General features: G+C 41.2%; 1 protein-coding gene across 1 annotated transcript in view; it reads left to right on the plus strand.

Annotated features, from left to right (window-relative positions):
* The window catches only part of LOC142938204 (F-actin-uncapping protein LRRC16A-like), a 62,099-nt gene extending 43,476 nt beyond the window's left edge, over positions 1–18,623 (plus strand). The window contains exons 18-39 of the mRNA XM_076081459.1: positions 99–180; positions 323–422; positions 1,111–1,165; positions 4,695–4,867; positions 5,692–5,760; positions 7,344–7,437; positions 7,611–7,709; positions 8,221–8,349; positions 8,659–8,790; positions 9,290–9,465; positions 9,583–9,670; positions 9,952–10,092; positions 11,523–11,589; positions 11,842–12,082; positions 12,163–12,261; positions 12,421–12,521; positions 12,636–12,708; positions 12,823–13,021; positions 14,560–14,596; positions 14,799–15,104; positions 15,256–15,405; positions 16,902–18,623. Coding sequence (XP_075937574.1) covers positions 99–180; positions 323–422; positions 1,111–1,165; positions 4,695–4,867; positions 5,692–5,760; positions 7,344–7,437; positions 7,611–7,709; positions 8,221–8,349; positions 8,659–8,790; positions 9,290–9,465; positions 9,583–9,670; positions 9,952–10,092; positions 11,523–11,589; positions 11,842–12,082; positions 12,163–12,261; positions 12,421–12,521; positions 12,636–12,708; positions 12,823–13,021; positions 14,560–14,596; positions 14,799–15,104; positions 15,256–15,405; positions 16,902–17,080 — 2,790 coding nt within the window. The 3' untranslated portion in view covers positions 17,081–18,623. The remainder of the gene's footprint in view (positions 1–98; positions 181–322; positions 423–1,110; positions 1,166–4,694; positions 4,868–5,691; positions 5,761–7,343; positions 7,438–7,610; positions 7,710–8,220; positions 8,350–8,658; positions 8,791–9,289; positions 9,466–9,582; positions 9,671–9,951; positions 10,093–11,522; positions 11,590–11,841; positions 12,083–12,162; positions 12,262–12,420; positions 12,522–12,635; positions 12,709–12,822; positions 13,022–14,559; positions 14,597–14,798; positions 15,105–15,255; positions 15,406–16,901) is intronic.

Raw genomic sequence — 18,623 nt, forward strand, 5'->3', positions numbered from 1 at the left:
CATACGCTATATTGTGCCTCACGTACTGTGTGTGCGTGTGTGTGTGTGTGTGTGTATGTGTGTGTGTGTGTTTAAAATTCGCCCTCCTGTCTTCCCAGTTGCGGTCAGGAGGCTCTCAGATCCTTGAAGGTTGTATTGCCGAGATCCCGAACATCTCCAGCCTAGACATCTCTGACAACGGTGAGGTGGCAGCTTTCATGCATGTTGTATCATATATTTACTTTCAATTCCAACATCATGCTAATAATAAGTCCTCAGCATGCAGCTACCAAAATCAAAGACCAGTCAACCTTATCATCTCAACCTATTCCTCCACCTCCAGGCCTGGACTCGGACCTGTCCACTCTGTTGGTGTGGTTGGCCAAGAACCGATCCATCAGACACCTTTCTCTGGGGAAGAACTTCAACAACATCAAGTCCAAGTAAGAACAGATGAGGTGTACAGTACGGGGCTGTGAGAGAAACCTCAGTGGTTAGGCCTGGGTTGGGTTTGGTTGTGGCTTAGTGTGTCTTAGCTCGGTCTGTTGTGGATGACCAAAGACTGCTCTGTCAGATGCCGTCTACAAACCAACATCCAATAGTCAGCCATGTTTGATCTTATAAATGCCACATGGCAAGGAAGTCGGAGGACTGTACATACTTAGAAGATGTACTGTACATAGTGAGGGGTCAAGATGACCAGAGATCTACATAGTAGGGCTGTCCATGACCAAAGAAATTCTTAATCGACTAACACTCTTTGTCGACTAATCCAGTGTTGATTTAATTGACAGATCTGTATAAACAGAGTATCTCGACAAAGAATCACACAAAAGCACCTCTTTAAATCGTGTTTTTACCAGAAATTTGCACGTAGGTTTCTTGGAAGTAAGTCATTCGGCATGATAAAAGCATAAAAAACGACTCCCTACTACAAAATGTTGCATTCCTGATGGATTCGCACAGATTAATCTAGAAACGGTGTATTCTGCAGATTTTTTTATACTTGAGTATATAAAGAAAAATCTGTGCGGTGCAGTTCTCAAAAGATTGTTCTCTCAGTGCGCTTATCATGTCCACGCTTCCTTTTTGCCTCATTTTTTCTTCCTGTCTTTCTTCTGCCTGACATAGAAACCTTGCTCCAGTGTTGGACAGCCTGGTCCATATGATTCAGGAAGAAGAGTCGGTGAGCTTTTTTTCATTTCCTTCTCCATCTGCCGTTTGTGAGGGACAGCAGATAAATGGTGACGGAGAACGTCCTCCAAACAGACGCCTCAGTTTCAAATCCTGTATCAGCGAGCATCCAGCTGAAGCAAATCACTGAATCGCCACCAGCTGCTCTACAAATGACCCCTGACCTCTCTGTCGGAGGGTGGTGTGAATATAATCACCCTAGTGATGAATAAAGTATCACATTAAACTGAAACCATGTTGTTTATGAGAGCTGTACTCAAATATTCATGCTATTTCAAGTATCAGGTGCAGAACGTTAGGAACACAACAGCACTACAAAGGAAAACCACCAAAATACAGAACATTTAATAAATGTTCTGTATTTTCTCCAGTTTTATCTCTGCCACCATCATGGGAGCTGTCACAGATTTTGCCCTGGTGCCTGTCCTTTTATTGTCTCCCACAGAGGCAGATGTACTAGATTGATGGTCCTATTGTGTGTGTGTGTGTGTGTGTGTGTGTGTGTGTGTGTGTGTGTGTGTGTGTGTGTGTGTGTGTGTGTGTGTGTGTGTGTGTGTGTGTGTGTGTGTGTGTGTGTGTGTGTGTGTGTGTGTGTGTGTGTGAAGATAGCGTTTCTGAAGGAGCTGGTTATCTGGCTGTGCAGGAAGGACACAAAGAGAGGACAGGAGGGAAAAAGTGATATGCAGAGGTTAAAGGTGGAGGGTCAAAGAATGTTCATTAGATGGGATAGGATAGTAAGGAATAAAAGTAATAGTGGTAGGTAGGAAATGTGACGGAGAAGGTCATTCTTTGTATCTTATCAGAACAGCTGATTGGTCTGGGGGCTGTTCTGAATGGGTGACGGAATAAGACCTTCGATGAAAGGAGGGTAACCACTGCCAAAACGGAAAAAAGAGAGCACTAGAAAAACTAAAACAGAGACAAAAAATCACAAAATATTTGCCACCCCTGCCATTAACTTTATTTACTCCTACCTCTCTCTCTTTTTTCACACTCGCATACATACTCACAGAAACCCTACGCAACAGACTGCCCTGCACAGTCGCTGATACACAATACAGTGAACACATACACACTTGCTTGACTTAGTTCCAGGCACCACATTTACCCTGTTGTGTTTCTGAATCCAGACCTGAGATACGTTATGGCTGTAAACTGTATTCTGTTTCAGAGAATATTGATCTCACTTATGTGCAGAAAAAAAAATAAAGCTTCCGCTAGCAGCTGATTGACTTAGCTTAGCATAATGACTGGAAAATAGCTATCCTGTTTCTGTCCAATGGTACCTTAATTTACAGCACCTGGACTCTTTCTTGGCCGGCAGCAATAACTTCCTGAAGTCTGAGCTGGTTGCCTGGAAAGGAGAGGAGGAGACGCAAGGAATTTCCTTTGGCCAAGAAATAGTCCCCTAGAGAAAAAACAAACTGGGTATCTGCAAAATACAACATCTCCTTTATTGCTCTTTTTGCTTGTGTAATATATCTGTGGTAAGCAAACAACATATATTAGACACTAATTGAATCTGCATAACTGCCATCACTAACCAGAAAATGTAATTCTTATATATATATATATATATTCATCCCTTATACAAACTACAACACATGCAAAACCACAGACCAGACCTAGTAATTATAATCTTAATGTTTGTTATGGCAGTAAGAAATCAGTAAAAACCTAAATTTCACCAGCATGAAGTTAGAGAAGACGATACAGAGAAGATATGTGAAAGGGGAAAGTAGAATAACTGTACAACCCCAATTTCTCTAACCTAACAATAATAATAATAATCATTTAATGGTTGAGAAAGAGTAACCAGTAAGACTGCAGACACACTGCAAGATAAATGAGTTTCATTAGAATAAACGCAGCTCATCAGTAAACGCTCATTCATTAAATAGATTCATTTGTCTCTGGTATAATGTCACTTTTATCTGCGTGTCTTGGGCTACAATTTCTAATTTTCTTGGTTTTATTAAACAAGAAATGTATACATGCCCAGAGTAATGATTTCACTATTTTAGGGATTAATAAGGGCTGGGAATCTGAGCTGCTGGAAGTCATTTGCTTCAGCGATAGAAAGGGACAGGACTTGTACGTTTTGCAGGCAGCACAACATGCAAACGTTGCCATTGTATACTTCCCTACTTCCACATTTACTGCTATGATCAGATGGTATTAGTGCACTGATTTTCTGTGCTACAGCAGGACATTTAGATTTTTGTTCAGCTGTTATAAACCCAGTGATTTCTACTTTGCATCACTGGAGTGAGGATTACCGCGGCTACAGGTCCATAAACATGTACCCATTTAAATATGCATGTTCAATGTTTGCTCTGTGCCCCACAGAAGCACATGCAAACAGTAAATAATTCTCTCTGCATCCTCAAACAAGACATGTTGATACTATTCCGCCACACATACATTGCTATCCAATCAGTGTATCACTCTCCTTCGTAGACAGAAGCTTCATTAGAGAGTAGCTCACACGTCATTCAGACCTTTACTGGCAGTGCTTCTTGCAGCGCTGTGCGCTTTTGCATCTGTCATATTTATGAGATCAAACACTAAAATTGGGACTGACACAGCCCTTATTTTTAGGAGTTCCTTCTAACTCAGCCAGTTCGGACCTACTGATTTGCATTTGGTGTGAATGCAGCCTAGCCTCAGCGCGTTTTGTGAAGATGGCCCCCAGGAGTCTCCAGCTGTGTAAATGACATGCATCATAGAGCAGCTCAGAGCTGGTGAACAGACGGGCGCTGTTGGACATTTGTAAGCCCTCACATCACAAAGAAATCTACTTGATCCAGTACTGAATTTTTCATTTTGCCCTGTGGAGTGCCCTGTTTTGAATGATAACACCTCTGACATTTTAGAAAAGTCTCTTGCAGGTCCACTTGATCCTCTGATAAATGTTTAACTAGGGTTTGCCCTTTTGAGTATACCACCCTCTGCAGGAACAGAGCTGTATAACCACTGTTATATTTGCACAAGATGAAGTTGCTTTTTAACGTTTTGATTGATTTTAAAAAGCTTCAGACACTTGTAATGATGAAAAAGTGGCGTTGAGCTCTGACGACCGTGCTCAACTGCATGCTCATACTTTCTGATAGGAAGTGTGAGAATTAAGCCAAATGAAAAGAAGACACAGGGATATCAGGCACCCATTGACAGTGAATACATTCAAGGACACTTTGGCAGGAAAACATGATGGCACTGCTTAAAGGAATAATAATGCTCTCAACGTTATACATTACAATAACTTTTGTTAAAGTTGGCAGTGATGTACAACAAGGGCCAAGAAAGCTCTTTTTAAATGTTCGCCTAATGCAAAAGGTAAATAAGAATTGGAAGACTGTCCTGCGTCCTTTTAACAGTCACAAACACATCATATATAACAGTCATAAGGTAGTATTAAATGCCTCGTTCTCATAATATCAACCCTCTCTCAAAACCTTTTCTTTTCTCCTCCTCCCACCCCACATATACACTTCCTTCTCCCTTATTTCTTCCCTCCCCAGCCCCTCACATCTCTGTCTCTAGCAGACTCCAGACTGAAGAGTGATCTGACCATCGTTCTGAACGCTCTCGGCAGCAACTCCTCGCTCACCAGGTTAGACATCAGCGGGAACGCCATGGGGGACATGGGAGCCAAGATGTTGGCCAAAGCGCTACAGATCAACTCCAAACTCAGGTCAGTATACATTCAGGGCTCTAAGGCTGTGTCACATGACTGCCAGTCATAAATAACAATAAGTAACTAGAGAACATGCTGTGATGGGATCACACCAGCCGCTACATCTTTTAAGGACAGGGGCACTTCTTTCGCCTCTACTTCCGGGCACCCTTGCTCGGACCACACCTATCTTAGAGTTCGGCTTTCATTTTGATCTCAGCTACAGACCTATAAAGGTTTGTTACTGCATCTTGCACGGTTGTGCTACTATCATGGTGACAAAATCTGTCCACACACAGAAAGAAATATCAAAACCTGGCAAAGAACTCAAGACCGTTTCTGTGGTCGTTATTAATGTACAATTATAACTTGTCCCATGAAGACAGATTGTATATTATTACAACTGCATTTTACTGTGTTGTCATTGATTATCTGTTCATACAATGGCCCCCACTTACGGTTGCCCACCAAGTTATTGACTTTGTTGCATTCACAAATGCTCTACTTAAAACATCCATAGTGATAAACCATTTATTAAATGATCTATATATTGTCTATAAATGCAAAATAAGAGGGGTTAAAATAAGGTGTTGACTGATAAAATGATATTAAAGACAAATAGACAAAAACAATAAAAGACCACATAGGTTCCCTTATATTTGACCCTATATGCACTCAAACACATGCATGAATATTGGAACTTGTGTGGTTCAAATATGTATTCCAATATTGGAAGTAAAAAAACATTTACAAGTCGATATTACTTGTCATTTGATGGCAGTTAAAATGTTGTAGATCGTCTCTCTGTGTTACCCTGTGTCACAGTGTGTTTGTCTGTGCAGGACTGTGATGTGGGACAAGAACAACACCAGCCCTCAGGGTCTTCAGGATGTAGCAGCCGCTCTGGAGAAGTGAGTAGCTCTGTCTGTATCTGTGTATACTGAGTCCATGTACGTGTGCATGACTGTGTGCTGATGACTGTCTGCTTGTGTGTTACAGTTATTAAGGCAATGTTGACAACCTATGAATGTTACATGGCACTGTTACACCTTAATTCTAACAGTTTGCATACACCGGTGCCCTACAGTCTGTTACATTTGTGCTGAGCAGGGGGACACCTTGAGATGTGTTAAGACAGGAAGAGTAGGAGAGAGGATGAGAGGAAGGAAACCGGAAAATGAATACAGCAACAAAGAAGCAATGACTGATTAAATCTGATTTTTGTCTACTGTCTGAATGTTCAATATTCCCTGTGTGTGAAATGACACGCTCACTAAATTATCTTCTGGGACACATCTGTACATCTATCCCTCTCTCTCTCTGTTTATCATATTCTCCCAGCAGCACATCCACCTACAGTATTTCCCCATTGGGTCTCTGTATTGAATTATTGAAATAACAATTTCCTTTCCTTCTTGCCCCTGTTCTATATTCTGCTCAGCAGTGCAGTGGTTTGTGCATGTGTGCATTTTGCCGCCTTTAGTCAATTTCCTTACGTCTCTTGTTCTCTTTTGTCAGATTTTCTTTCACAATGCTCAATGTTAAATTCCTCTGAGGTTTGCCCAGACGTTCAATGCTGCTTAATAAGACGGGCGTATTTTGTGGGAATTTTAAAGTGAACATAGAAAGCATGCAACGTTTCCTACATTCACCGATATTAAAAGTTACTGTATGAATACTTTTCAACCATTATATCCATAAAAACAGCATTTTTGTTATTGTTGTAAAATTAAAGAGATGCTATTTAAGGCTGGTGACGGAGGCAGTATGTAGGCCATGTTAATAATCATTATTCAGTTCATACAGAAGTCAAATCTTCAGTAGTTTGCGAACCAGGTTGCCTGGCGTGGTGCTTCGCTGTGTGTGTGTGTGTGTGTGTGTGTTTATTGTGAAGCATATCTGATCAAAGATGAATCCGTTCACCTTCGAATTTGAAAACAATCAACATCTGACTCGGCCTTTACCTCCAAACACCCTCATTTTAATCTCTTTTCTGTGCCTTCTGCTTTCCATTTTACTGTGTCTTCATTTCTTCCTCCTGCCATCCATTCATCTCCTCCATCATAATATGAATATTATTACTGTGTGGTGACCTCTATTTGCAGATCAGTAACCTCTCTAATGGTGCCACTTCATTGCTTGGTAATAGACCAATGTGGGAGGAGCCCGAGTGGCTGTGCCACATGTAACGCTGTCTCCACCATATGCACACTCATCATGCTGATTGAACCATGGCATATAATTACTGTATAAGTCATGGTTAAAACAAACTGTAGGTTATCCTGAATGAAAATGTGCAGATTGACTTCTTAAATTGTAAAGCATTGTATCAAGAAATACCACATTGGGATGAATCACTTTCCTTCATGTTTATTTAAATACCATGTTAAACCTTCTGTCTGAACATCCCTAGTCACGCCTCTGCCTCTTTCCCTTCATCTACAATGTGAACCATCTGTGGAATAACAATGTCCTCTGGCTGTGTGTCCATCAGGAACTTCACCATTCGTTTCATGCCCATCCCCATCATCGATGCCTCCCAGGCTCTGAAGGCCGGCCCTGAGAAAACGGAGGACGCCTTGCTAAAGGTATGTTCAGAATTCTCTCTGGGTCCCTCGGCTGTCCTGTCATAGTGTGAGAGGATTTGTATAGTGTAGAAAACACGATAAAAAAAGGGAAAATCAAACTAAATGATCTTCTTCTTTTTTTCATTATCACTTTGGTTTATTATCATGACAGTGGCTTTGTGTTTTCCCCCCAGATCGAGAATTATCTGTACAGGAACCATGAAACAAGGAAATACCTACAGGAACAGGCCTATCGGCTGCAGCAGGGCATCGTAACCACAACCACACAACAGGTGTGTAACAAAACTGATAAAACACACACACACACACACACACACACAGTAACTATTGAATTAATATGCACTATAATCTGTATGTTTTTGACCAAACTTAATCTATAATTGTTTACAAAGTAGATAGAACTGTACCAAATACAATAAGTAGGACAGTTAATACAGAATTGTACAAACTTAACTTTCTTGAGTCTTGAGAAAAGTAGAAAATTGTTTCACTGGTAAAAGAGATTTAGTTTTTTCGGGACTAAGAATTTTGTCCTGATTGCACTTCTCCCTGTTGGTATATCACATTTATATCCTGTGAAGACAAAGCTGTGTTTCATTGACCGGTGTGTCTAGCCACTGTAGATATTACTGTTTAGGGTAATCAGCATCACACAGGTTGCCACATAACTCAAGGAAATATCCATTTTATGTTTATATTAGGTACTGAAATAATATAACATTTAACCCTGGAGTAGGTATTTATCCATTAACCAAATTTTGACATTTCGTTTTTGTCTTCCAGATGATTGACAGGATTTGTGTGAAGGTGCAGGACCACCTGAACTCTCTGAGGAACTCTGAGACAGACGCCATCTTGGAGGACGTCAGGTCAGCAGAGAACCTCATCAAAGATGCCAGAAACTCTAAAACGGTGAGGAGACGCACATTATACACACGGGCCTCACTGCTGTGTGTGTGTGTGTGTGTGTGTGTGTGTGTGTGTGTGTGTGTGTGTGTGTGTGTGTGTGTGTGTGTGTGTGTGTGTGTGTGTGTGTGTGTGTGTGTGTGTGTGTGTGTGTGTGTGTGTGTGTGTGTGTGTGTGTGTGTGTGTGTGTGTGTGTGTGTGTGTGTGTGTGTGAATTAAGAGGTTTTATCTATAAGCTAATTGGGAGATCAGCTACCTGCATCCTTTCTTTGATTCCTTCGTTCATCCTATGTCCTCCTCTCTGTGTCTCCCCAGCTGCTCCCGAACCTCTACCACCTTGGGTCAGCCGCCAGAGAGGAGGTGAACAGTTCGTCAGTGGGACCCATCCAGGAGAAACTGGAGTCTGTGGCTGGGGAGGTGACTAACGTCATGGACCAACAACTACAGGTGGGGTTAAAAACTATGAATTATAGCCACCAAAACAAAGTACACTTTCAAATAATTGTTGAGTAATGTTTTATTTTTAGCCAAGGACCTTAAATCGAATTCTGGCAAGGGTTCAAAGTATATTGTGTCCAGTATTTGTGGTTTTTAAGGTCTGAATACAGTGAAAACTAGAAGATAGACGCCACCTACAGGTAGAGAACAGAAAACTTTAAATCGAAGGATATTATTTCATTTCATTTATTATAATTATTTTTATTTATAGAGCACAAGTTGTAAAATGCTTCACCCAAGGCACCAAAATATAAAATGTTTATATCAATTTTACAGTTAAACAGGTAATGCCAATTTCAGATAAAATAAAAATAAAAAATGACTTATAAATTCAAGTTTTTGTCAGCCAGTAGTTGCTGTAATCAAATCCCTCATCATAAACACACACACACACACACACACACACACATGTTCATATCCATCCATCCGTTATCTTCACTCCTTCCAGACTCTGTTGGAGTCGATGGTGGACGCAGCAGAGTCTCTGTGTCCCCATGTGATGAAGAGGAGTGCTCTTCGTCCAGAGCTAATGAAGGCCAGCTCAGCCAAGATGGTCGTACCCAAAAGCTTTGTCACTAAAACCCTCCTGGAGCAGTCTGGGGTGGATATCATCAACAAGATCAGGTGAGAGTGTGTTGAATAGTATCATTTATATTTACACGTAGCGATGGATTACACGGGCGAATCACCGAGATCTTTCCGTGGTTGTTTGTTTCTGCTGTCTTTCTCCCTCTGTGTCAGTGAAGTGAAGCTGAGTCTAGCGTCTTTCCTGTCTGATCGCATTGTTGATGAGATTCTGGAGGCTCTTTCCACTTCACAACTCACTCTGGTAAGATTAAAGTCAACAAAGCTCTCAACTGGCTCATTGATTCATTAACAATGGCTGATAACTTGCCCTCTAAATTGCTGTAACATATGTAAATCTCTCTGAAACTCATTTATATCTGTTTTTTTATCTTCCATTTCTGTCAATTCCTCACATTCCATCTTATCTCGCCTTATCTCTCCGTTACCATTCTTGCCAATTATATCCACATCTTCCCCCCCCCCCCCCCCCCCCTTTGCTCCCATATCTTCACCTCTGCTCCCGGTTTCCTCTCCTCCTACCAGGCAGACCACCTGGTGCGGCGAGGTCGCCCCTTGGTGCAGCAGGAGTCTGTGGATCTGGACGTCCCGGAGGAAAAGATTCCTAAAAGAGCATCGACCGAGATACTGGAGGCTGAGAGGCTGGAGGATCTAGAGACATGCATGGTAGGCGTGGGTGGAACCGTGTGTTTTAACTGTCCGTGATTTATTTCATGTATTATTATCTAGGCACCTCGTGTTTTTCATGCGACTCAAATTACATTTATTAATTAAATGTTCGATTTAGTTGTATGACGCAAACTACAACCTAATACCACCCTCTACTGGAAAAAAATAGACCTTGGCTACTCTACATTTGCCAAAGACAATTGAGGATTGAATTTAGTATTAATTTAAAGAATTGTCTCGATGTTCAGTAAATATCAGAACAGAACTTTTTGCAAAATGCTAAAAACCTGTTTTGCTTTTATAGTTGGCTTTTCAGGTTGGTTCATTTGTACTCTATGAGGGCAGATATGTGTGTGTGTGGAGACGTACCTGAGTCTTATTGTTTCCTCATCACCTACCACTCTTTCAAATGTAGTCAACCCTTGGAACGGTTGCTTTTCACCACGTTTGTTTTTGTTGATTTTTGTGTTGATGTAATAATGTGTGAGAGTTGGGATGTACAGTAAATGCAGGCTGCAGTCAACAGGAAGCTGCATGTTCTTCGGTCTCTGGTCCTGTCTGTTTCTCTGGTGTCTTGCCCCTCTTTTCATCTTATATCCCTCTCTGTCCTATTCACCTCTACTTTTACAAGAACACCAGCTATCTTTCTTTTGTCTTCACTAGGCTTTACTATGTGTTGTCTTTCTTCCTCTTCAATCTTCTTTTCCTCTGTTCTTCCTTCTCTTTCCACCTTTGCTCCATGGAGATTTTGTGCTGCACCAGTGTAAGTAATTCTCGACTGTCCCTCTAAACTCTCTTTTCAATTCACTTTCTGCTCACGCTGCTCTTTTCCTTTTCTGTCTGTCGTTGCTGCGCCGGCTTGCTTCACATTTCTCTGTGCTACAACACAAAGAGCCTCACGTATTTGAATATTTAATCCTGGTGATGTATTTTAAAGATGGTGTAGAAAAGCTACACTACGAGTATCGTAGGACGCATTTATCTATTACTTCCTCACTCACTCTCCAAATTATTTAACAAAGTTGAATACTGATATTTGAAAATTAACTTTTTTGTTATGCATCCAGCCACATTGCACTGTTTCTCTCCACTCAATGCACTATGTGCGTCATCACCACCTTGTAAATGTGGATCACAGCACAATATAATATGCAACATCATAATAAGTACCGTCTAAAAAAACATAATAAGTAACTCTATAATTTGTTAATAATTACATGATGATGTCTGGTCTTAGTACAAACTATGAAATCTAGTGTAGTTAAAATAAGATGTGGACAGAATCCCAAATAGCCACAGAGTTAGCTGATCAATTTCATGATTTTTGACAGTACTAAAAGCTCTACTGGTCTTGAGTGATAGAAATGACTTGGACAATTTGTTAACAATTACCAGAAATTTTATTTGATTCTGTGCGCCTCTTTCAGATGACTCCAAAATCCAAGAGGAAGAGCATCCACAGCAGAATGCTTCGGCCAGTGTCTCGTGCCTTTGGTAAGCAGTATATTATATTTTTTTTATTTATATGTCGTGACATTTAGCTGTATTAGAATCAAATAGTACATTATCTTTCTGCTTGATAATATAAAAAGCGGATGGATCAGGGTGGCTGGTTTTAATCATTCTGCCTTTGGTCTTTCAAATAATTCCTCAATCTTGTGCTACCTGATGACACGTGGAAGGAAGTACTCTTGAATATTCAATGTGTATCTACAATGAACCTTCTAATGACCGTCTAATCCACAGAGATGGCGTTTGACCTGGACAAGGCCCTGGAAGACGTCCCTATCCATGTGGACGAAGCATCAACTTCATCTCAAACTCCACCTACTCCATCTCAGGTCCTGCCAAAACTGGAGCACCGACCGCCAGGAGGGATGGTGGAGCTGCCGTCCGAGGAGGAAAAAAAGCTGCAGCACTTCACCAAACTGCGACCACGAAGGAACAAGAAAAAGCACTCCAGCAAAATACCTGTGAGTAAAGCTCAGCTGCTTTGTATGGATTTTTAAAGTTCATTTCCAGACATGGTACCAGATCCTTCAACTTCCTCTTTCAGCAAATCAACAGTGCTCCATCTCAGGATGGGGAGCAGAACGGCCTAATGGGAAGGGTGGACGAGGGTGTGGACGAGTTCTTCTCCACAAAAGTCACCAGGATGGACTCCAAGTGAGGATAATGCTTCATTTAGAGTTTTGTCATGAAGGACTGTCTGAATATGTATTCCAGTATAGATGTATTCAACTATACTTGCTTCTAATATTTATATTTTACTATTATGTATTAATTATTTAATACTTTTTTGTCTCTCGTTCTGTCTCCTCTCAGACGTTCCAAGAGTTCAGAATCTCATGATGGAGAGAAGAAGAAGAGTAAAGGAGGATTCCTCAACCTCATCAAACGTTCCACCAAATCCGAAAAAGCAGATAAATCGGACAAATCAGAAAAAAATCAGACGACCCCCCCAGTTTCGGGTAAGTCAGAGAAAAACCAGGCGACCAATCCAGCTTCAGGTACATCCTCAGCCACTGTAGCCTCGACGGCGGCTTCCATCCCTGAGGAGCCCTCTTCACCAAAGGTGGCAGTAAAGAGCCCAGCACCTGAGCCAAAGTCCAGGTACAGATGAATATTTTCTTGTTATAGAACAACAGATTTCACAGTACCTCTGAATGTACCAGTCGGCCCCTGATACCCTAATAATTCCTGTCCCTCCTGCAGAGACGCCTCCAGCCGCTCCCAGCACACAGACTACAGCAGCAGCTCAGACCGCTCGGAGGAGCTGAGGACGCCAGACTCCATGGACGAGCCCTGGGAGTGTTCGGACGGCAGGGGCAGCCCTCAGGGAGGCCGGCGGTACCAAGGGTTGCAAATGATGGGCAGCGGCCTCCTCGCAGAGATGAAGGCCAAGCAGGAGAGGAGAGCACACAAGGTGAGGCGGTGTGATTTCAAAAAGCAAAAGATACAAGAATAAGGGAAAAGTAAGGTACTGATGGGAGACGCCACCATGTGGCAAATGTCTTGTGCCTGATTTTAATTTCATAGGACAAGATGAATATGCCCCCCATAATCAAACACAGAATATCCTTATCCTGCAACATCTGTTTTGGGTCGTAACTTGCAAGGCAGTTACAAAGTGAGGTTGTAGTTGCAAAATGTCGTTGACAAAAAAAACTCAACTCAAGGTTGAATTACCTGCTTCTTTTGGAGCTGGAAGAGATGATAGTGGTGCTCAGAATCAGTTTTAACGTCTAAACTTCCATAGAAATAAGCAAACTCAATCTGTGGACGTGGACCATGTGATCTGGTTGGAAGCTTGAGTTTAGATTTAGATAGTTTGGTTACAAATGGGCTCTTCCTTTCACTTTTGCAAACCATCGCAAAAACAAACACGGCACAAAAGAAAGTCAACAAGAAAGAGAGTGACACTAATAAACTGCAATAAAAAGGAGAAACCCTACTGTAATATGATCAAATTAAGTTAATGAAAGAATTCAAGCTCAGTTTTGCAAGAGATTCAAAAGTGATTATCTTTGAACTCAAGTTAAGCCTTCCACCTGTAAAAAGGGTGTTTTAGTAATGCTCCATTTATTTATTTAATAATAAAAAAATGAAATAGTCTATTTTAAGCCAATTCTGTAAAATGAATGTCAAAATAACATGACAGTAAAAGATAAACTTCAAAAGTAAAGTGGTATGGCAGTGAGATATAGAGGGATGCTTCTTTAAATATTTTAGTTTTGGGGACAAAGTGCTCTAAGTGTTCAGTGCTGAAGACAAGCGAGAAGGCTGACATGCAAATGATCTAAATATTGGAAATAAATCGAAGGGGAGCAGAGTGACAAATATGTTTTGTGTGTCTGTCTTTGAAATAGGAGTTGGTGTTTGCACCTGTAAGTGTGTTCACAAGATGTATAACTCCTTAACTAGTTACTGCACTGCAAAGTGTGTGTGTGTGTGTGTGTATGTGTGTGTGTATACAGGTGTAATGGAGAGAGCTATTCAGGAGACTACTTAATACAGAGCTTGGGTGTGTGGGCATTTTCTAACACAAAGGCGCCACCTCCTGTTTGAATGTTGCTTTGCTTTACACGTACAGTCAACAATAAAAGCTTGAAACTCCAAATATACTGTATATAAAACTGACTGCAAAGTGTAAAATATACCAGACTCAAAAAGATGGTCACTACTGGGACTGAAATTCAGCCCAGGACTTTGAGAAGGAGAGGGCTTTTTTTAATGCAAGGGATTTTTTGGGGGGGGGGGGGGGGATCATTTAAAACCAGTACAGTTATTGCGGAGTAAAGATAATCTGATGATACTAAAGACCTTCAAGAGACTTTAAGATGTCTTGCTGACACTTGCCTGTTCAGTTTGTATAATCACTTCACCACTGCACTGAATCAACACAAGAACGTTCTACACTCGTGAATATCGTAATACAATATTTTGTCCTTGTGTCTCCTCTAGTCTTCCAGCCCCGACAGACCTGACAGCAATGCAACAGGTGAGAGTTTTTTTCTGTTGAGATAAACATAGGAAGAAAACAAAACTTTTAACTCAACAGTTAGTGACTCAAGCAGACCTGCAGCTGGTTTTAGTGGATTATTAGTGGATCACGTTCCTGTTTTAGTGTCTGGTTTCATACCCATATGGTACATGAAAATCATTGTGTGCATGATTTTAATTTATTTTTATGCATGTGCCAGCAGCCAAGCCCCAGCCCATCGTCTCAGAAAGCCGCTCTCCCAGTGGCTCAATTAATAAATCAGATCCTCCGACTGGTTCTCCAGAGAAGACCCCTCCTCGTGGCGAGACGAAGCCTGACAAGGCCCCTCCTCGAGGCGAGACGAAGCCTGACAAGGCCTCTCGTCTCAGGGCTACGTCCTCCTCGAGTTCTCCTGGGGGGCCAGTAAGTCCCAAACCACCGGTGCCACAGGGAGCGAAGCCTGCCCTGGCTGCCCGACCCTCCATCCCACATAAGCCAAGGACCAGCAGCACCAGCAGGAGCATAGGTACAAGCATTGGATCTGATTACCACACTGTTTATGTCCACATTACTGAGAGGATTGTTGCTGCAGTGGTTCAGTTGTTAATCTTCCCGTCAGATTGTTTGACGGATGAGACCATATTTGTTATAAGCTGATAATATGTTTTTCCTGACAGATGAGAGCTCAGATTCCCCAAACAGTGGTGGCGTGTCTCCTAAAGCCACAGTTCTTCCTCCAACGCTGAAGAGGACGGTGTCAGAGAAAGACAAAGAGGGCCAGAACAGTCTGCAGTCAGGAGGCTCTACGAACAAAACCACTCAGGATGGTGGGTCACAAAATCTGTCTGTCAAAATCTCTGAGTATCTTTTTTTTTTCTCCTTCACCTGAAACCTGTCCTTTGGCCAGAGCAGATTTCCCCTTGAATCTAGAGGAATTATCTAGGGCCTAGACAGACTGATAGATGTTTGATGTCACTGTCAGGTTGTGACAGCAGTATTATGTAACAGGCAGCCCGGCAACTTGGTGATTTATGACTGTCTATGCTCCTTTCCCTCTGATGTTTTTATACATTATGTCCTCTCCTTTGGTCTCCCTTTCTTCTCTCTGCTCTTCCTCCCTTCATTTTCTTTACTGAACGTTATCAGTGACGCCCTCTGGGCCCTGTCAGAGGCACACACATCTGATTCATGTTGATGAGCTTAATTCCTGCTCTTAAGCAAAGGACAACTTCTTTTGAAAGCACTGGCTACTTAGTTTTTTTTTGTTTGTTTTTTTGTATCATCAATAGAACTTTAATAAAATCAGTGTTTTATCCATATGCATATTGAATAATTCCAGAGACTTAAAAGCTAGAGGATGTAGTTTCTGTTTGCTCAGTGCAGAAAGTGCAATGTCAAAACATCTGCGCCATCAGATGGATTCTTGGACAACAACACATTTTTTAACCAGAAAAAAACCTTTGCTCCTACTTATTAGAGATTTAATGATGCTGGAACAATAAATGTAGGACATGAAAGCATTCAGGGCTTTATAAGAAACGTTTAAAAAAACAAAGACTTGCACATTGTCCTCCCTTGTCTGAAAGCACTGTACATATATGACCATATGCGTCAGATGCAGATCATTACAGAGTCAATCGAGAGCCATTAGGTGGCGGTATACACAAGGGAATGTTTAGTTCCCTTTGCATGTTGAAGAAGACGATCAAGAATAGTGAAGTGGCAGTGTGGAGCAGAATCCCTTTTAAGTACTCTATCCCAGCATGCTTTGGGCAGAGAGTAGGGAAATATTCTTAAACGATTATCAGTCAATCGAAGGGATAACAATCTGTATATCCTTAATAAAGGTTTACAACTTGTGCTGTATATCTAAGAATCCATTGTTTCTGCTACAGTTGTAATCGTGCACTCCTTTGCACATTTACTAAGACGTTTTTGGCAGCAGATTGCTCGCAAAGATAAGGGTGAATTGTTGCGCTTTACATCACTTATTGCTGTAAAGCCTCGGTTATCCTCCAAAACGGACACTAAGAGCTGCGTATGCGTAGTTGTTCTGTCTGTGCTCGATGCCTGCGTTCTACACATGCACAGAAGACTGCTACACTACCTCTTGTAACGTACAACAACGTACGATGCGGTCGTCACCCTCTGATGAAGAAACTGTAGCAGTATACGTAATATCAGATATATTTAAACAAAATGTGTAGTTTCAACAATTTCCCTCTCTTCCTCACCTTTCTTTTCTCTCCCCCTATCTTCCCCTTATTCTAAGCATTGTCAACACTTGCTGTCATTTTCATCTTCTCCCTCTCTTGTTTTTTAGTGAGGGCGGGGTTTGTGTCGGACTCTGTTCAGCGACCCAGCCGTCTCCGTACCAACTCTGAGGATCATGGCTCCTTCAAGACCAAGGACCAATCTCCAAACCCAGACAAGGACAAGGCAGCGGGCAAAAAGTCCTCAGACTCTGGGGAGGAGGCAGACAAAGACTTTATTTTAATATGAGTAAGAGAAATTCACAGCAAAAACCTGTTGACAAGTCTCACATGTTTTCCTTTAGAAAAGCAACTAAAGGAGGACTATAATCAATAATCATTAATTGATATGTTTTCATTTATATTAGCGGTTGTACCTGTAGGTTTTATCTGACCGCAAAGTACAAATCCTCTTTGGTTTGCAGGAAGACCTGCTGTAGTGTCATGCAATACACCGTTTCAAATTCAAGTTTGGTTGTCTATGACAAGATAAAACTAATGATATTAACACTTGGGGTAATATCCTCTGTAATCTTTTTTTAGTCACAACTTGTCACCTAGTAAACCAAACTGTGCTAAGTCTCCTAAGAGCTTCCTCCTCACAGACGGCCTTTTCTCCTTTTTTCATTCCTACTCTCTGCCGTCAGGTGAAAATCTCATGTCTCTCAAAAAATAACCTTTTCAGGGTTTGAGGAAACGGTTCCTGACGTTTTCAAGCATCTTCAGCCAATGACTACTGAATCTTGAATGAAGTTTGTAAACCACAAAAAAAAAAGATGCTTCCAGGAACCAGCAGACTTTTTGTGCAAAAGACAGAGAGAGAGAGAGAGACTGTGAAAATATGAGTGGACATTAAAAAAAAATTCTCTTTCTTTGTCTAATAGCTCTTCTCCCAGGGACCAAACACATGTAACAATAATATCAGGATCACTGTACTGTACTTGATCTCAAACATACAACCAGACCAGGACCCAATGGCATTCGTTTCCTTCTATATATTTGTATAGATTTTTCTATATGCTATTATCAGCATGTGCAAGTTACTTTTCTCCGGACTTCAGAGGTGACTGAATCCATTATGCAATTCATCTTTTTTTTTTTCAGGAAAATACAGGTTCAGCTGAGAATCTCAGCCCACCATAAATCAGAAATACACATTTGATGTAGCTTATCTAACAGCAAAACCACAAGTCCCTTAGAGGAGACTACATCAAACATCCCGTCTGAACTCTTGTTTGTCTCTGTGTGGGAGAGTTGGAGTAACCATATGAAGTGTTGCTTTGAGAGGACTGTGGTACACTATAACATCACTGATCACCAATCCATACGGCTTCAGCACTGTTAACTAACACTGTTCTGTGTTTAGACACTGTGAAAAAAAAAAAAAAACATTTACTGTATCATGATACCTTTAAACTGCGGATGTCTTTTTTCTGCTGTTTGTGGGGGAAAGGAGTATGTGTCTGTCATTAAAGAGCAATACAGAGGCCCATCATAAACATGTCTGTGGTGCTTTATGGTAAAGAAAAAGAAAACAGCATTATGTCTAGCTGGAACTTGTCAAAACAAATGAGAATATAGATCATTGCTAAACTCTGTCACACATACTCTGAATTGCTCTTAAAGACAGATTAATTCCTCACTTCTGGTAGCACTACCTGGTGTGCCGATGGTCCAATGAAAGCTTACTCAAAAACAGGATGTTATAATGTTATGTATGTAATGTTGTGTATAATAATCTGCTTGAAGGTAACATGGAAACCACTGACATTTGCTTTCAATTTCAGAAGCTA

The sequence above is a fragment of the Anarhichas minor genome, unplaced genomic scaffold, assembly GCF_050575085.1.
Source record: "Anarhichas minor isolate MPS153535 unplaced genomic scaffold, ASM5057508v1 ptg000080l, whole genome shotgun sequence".
Lineage (NCBI taxonomy): Eukaryota > Metazoa > Chordata > Actinopteri > Perciformes > Anarhichadidae > Anarhichas > Anarhichas minor.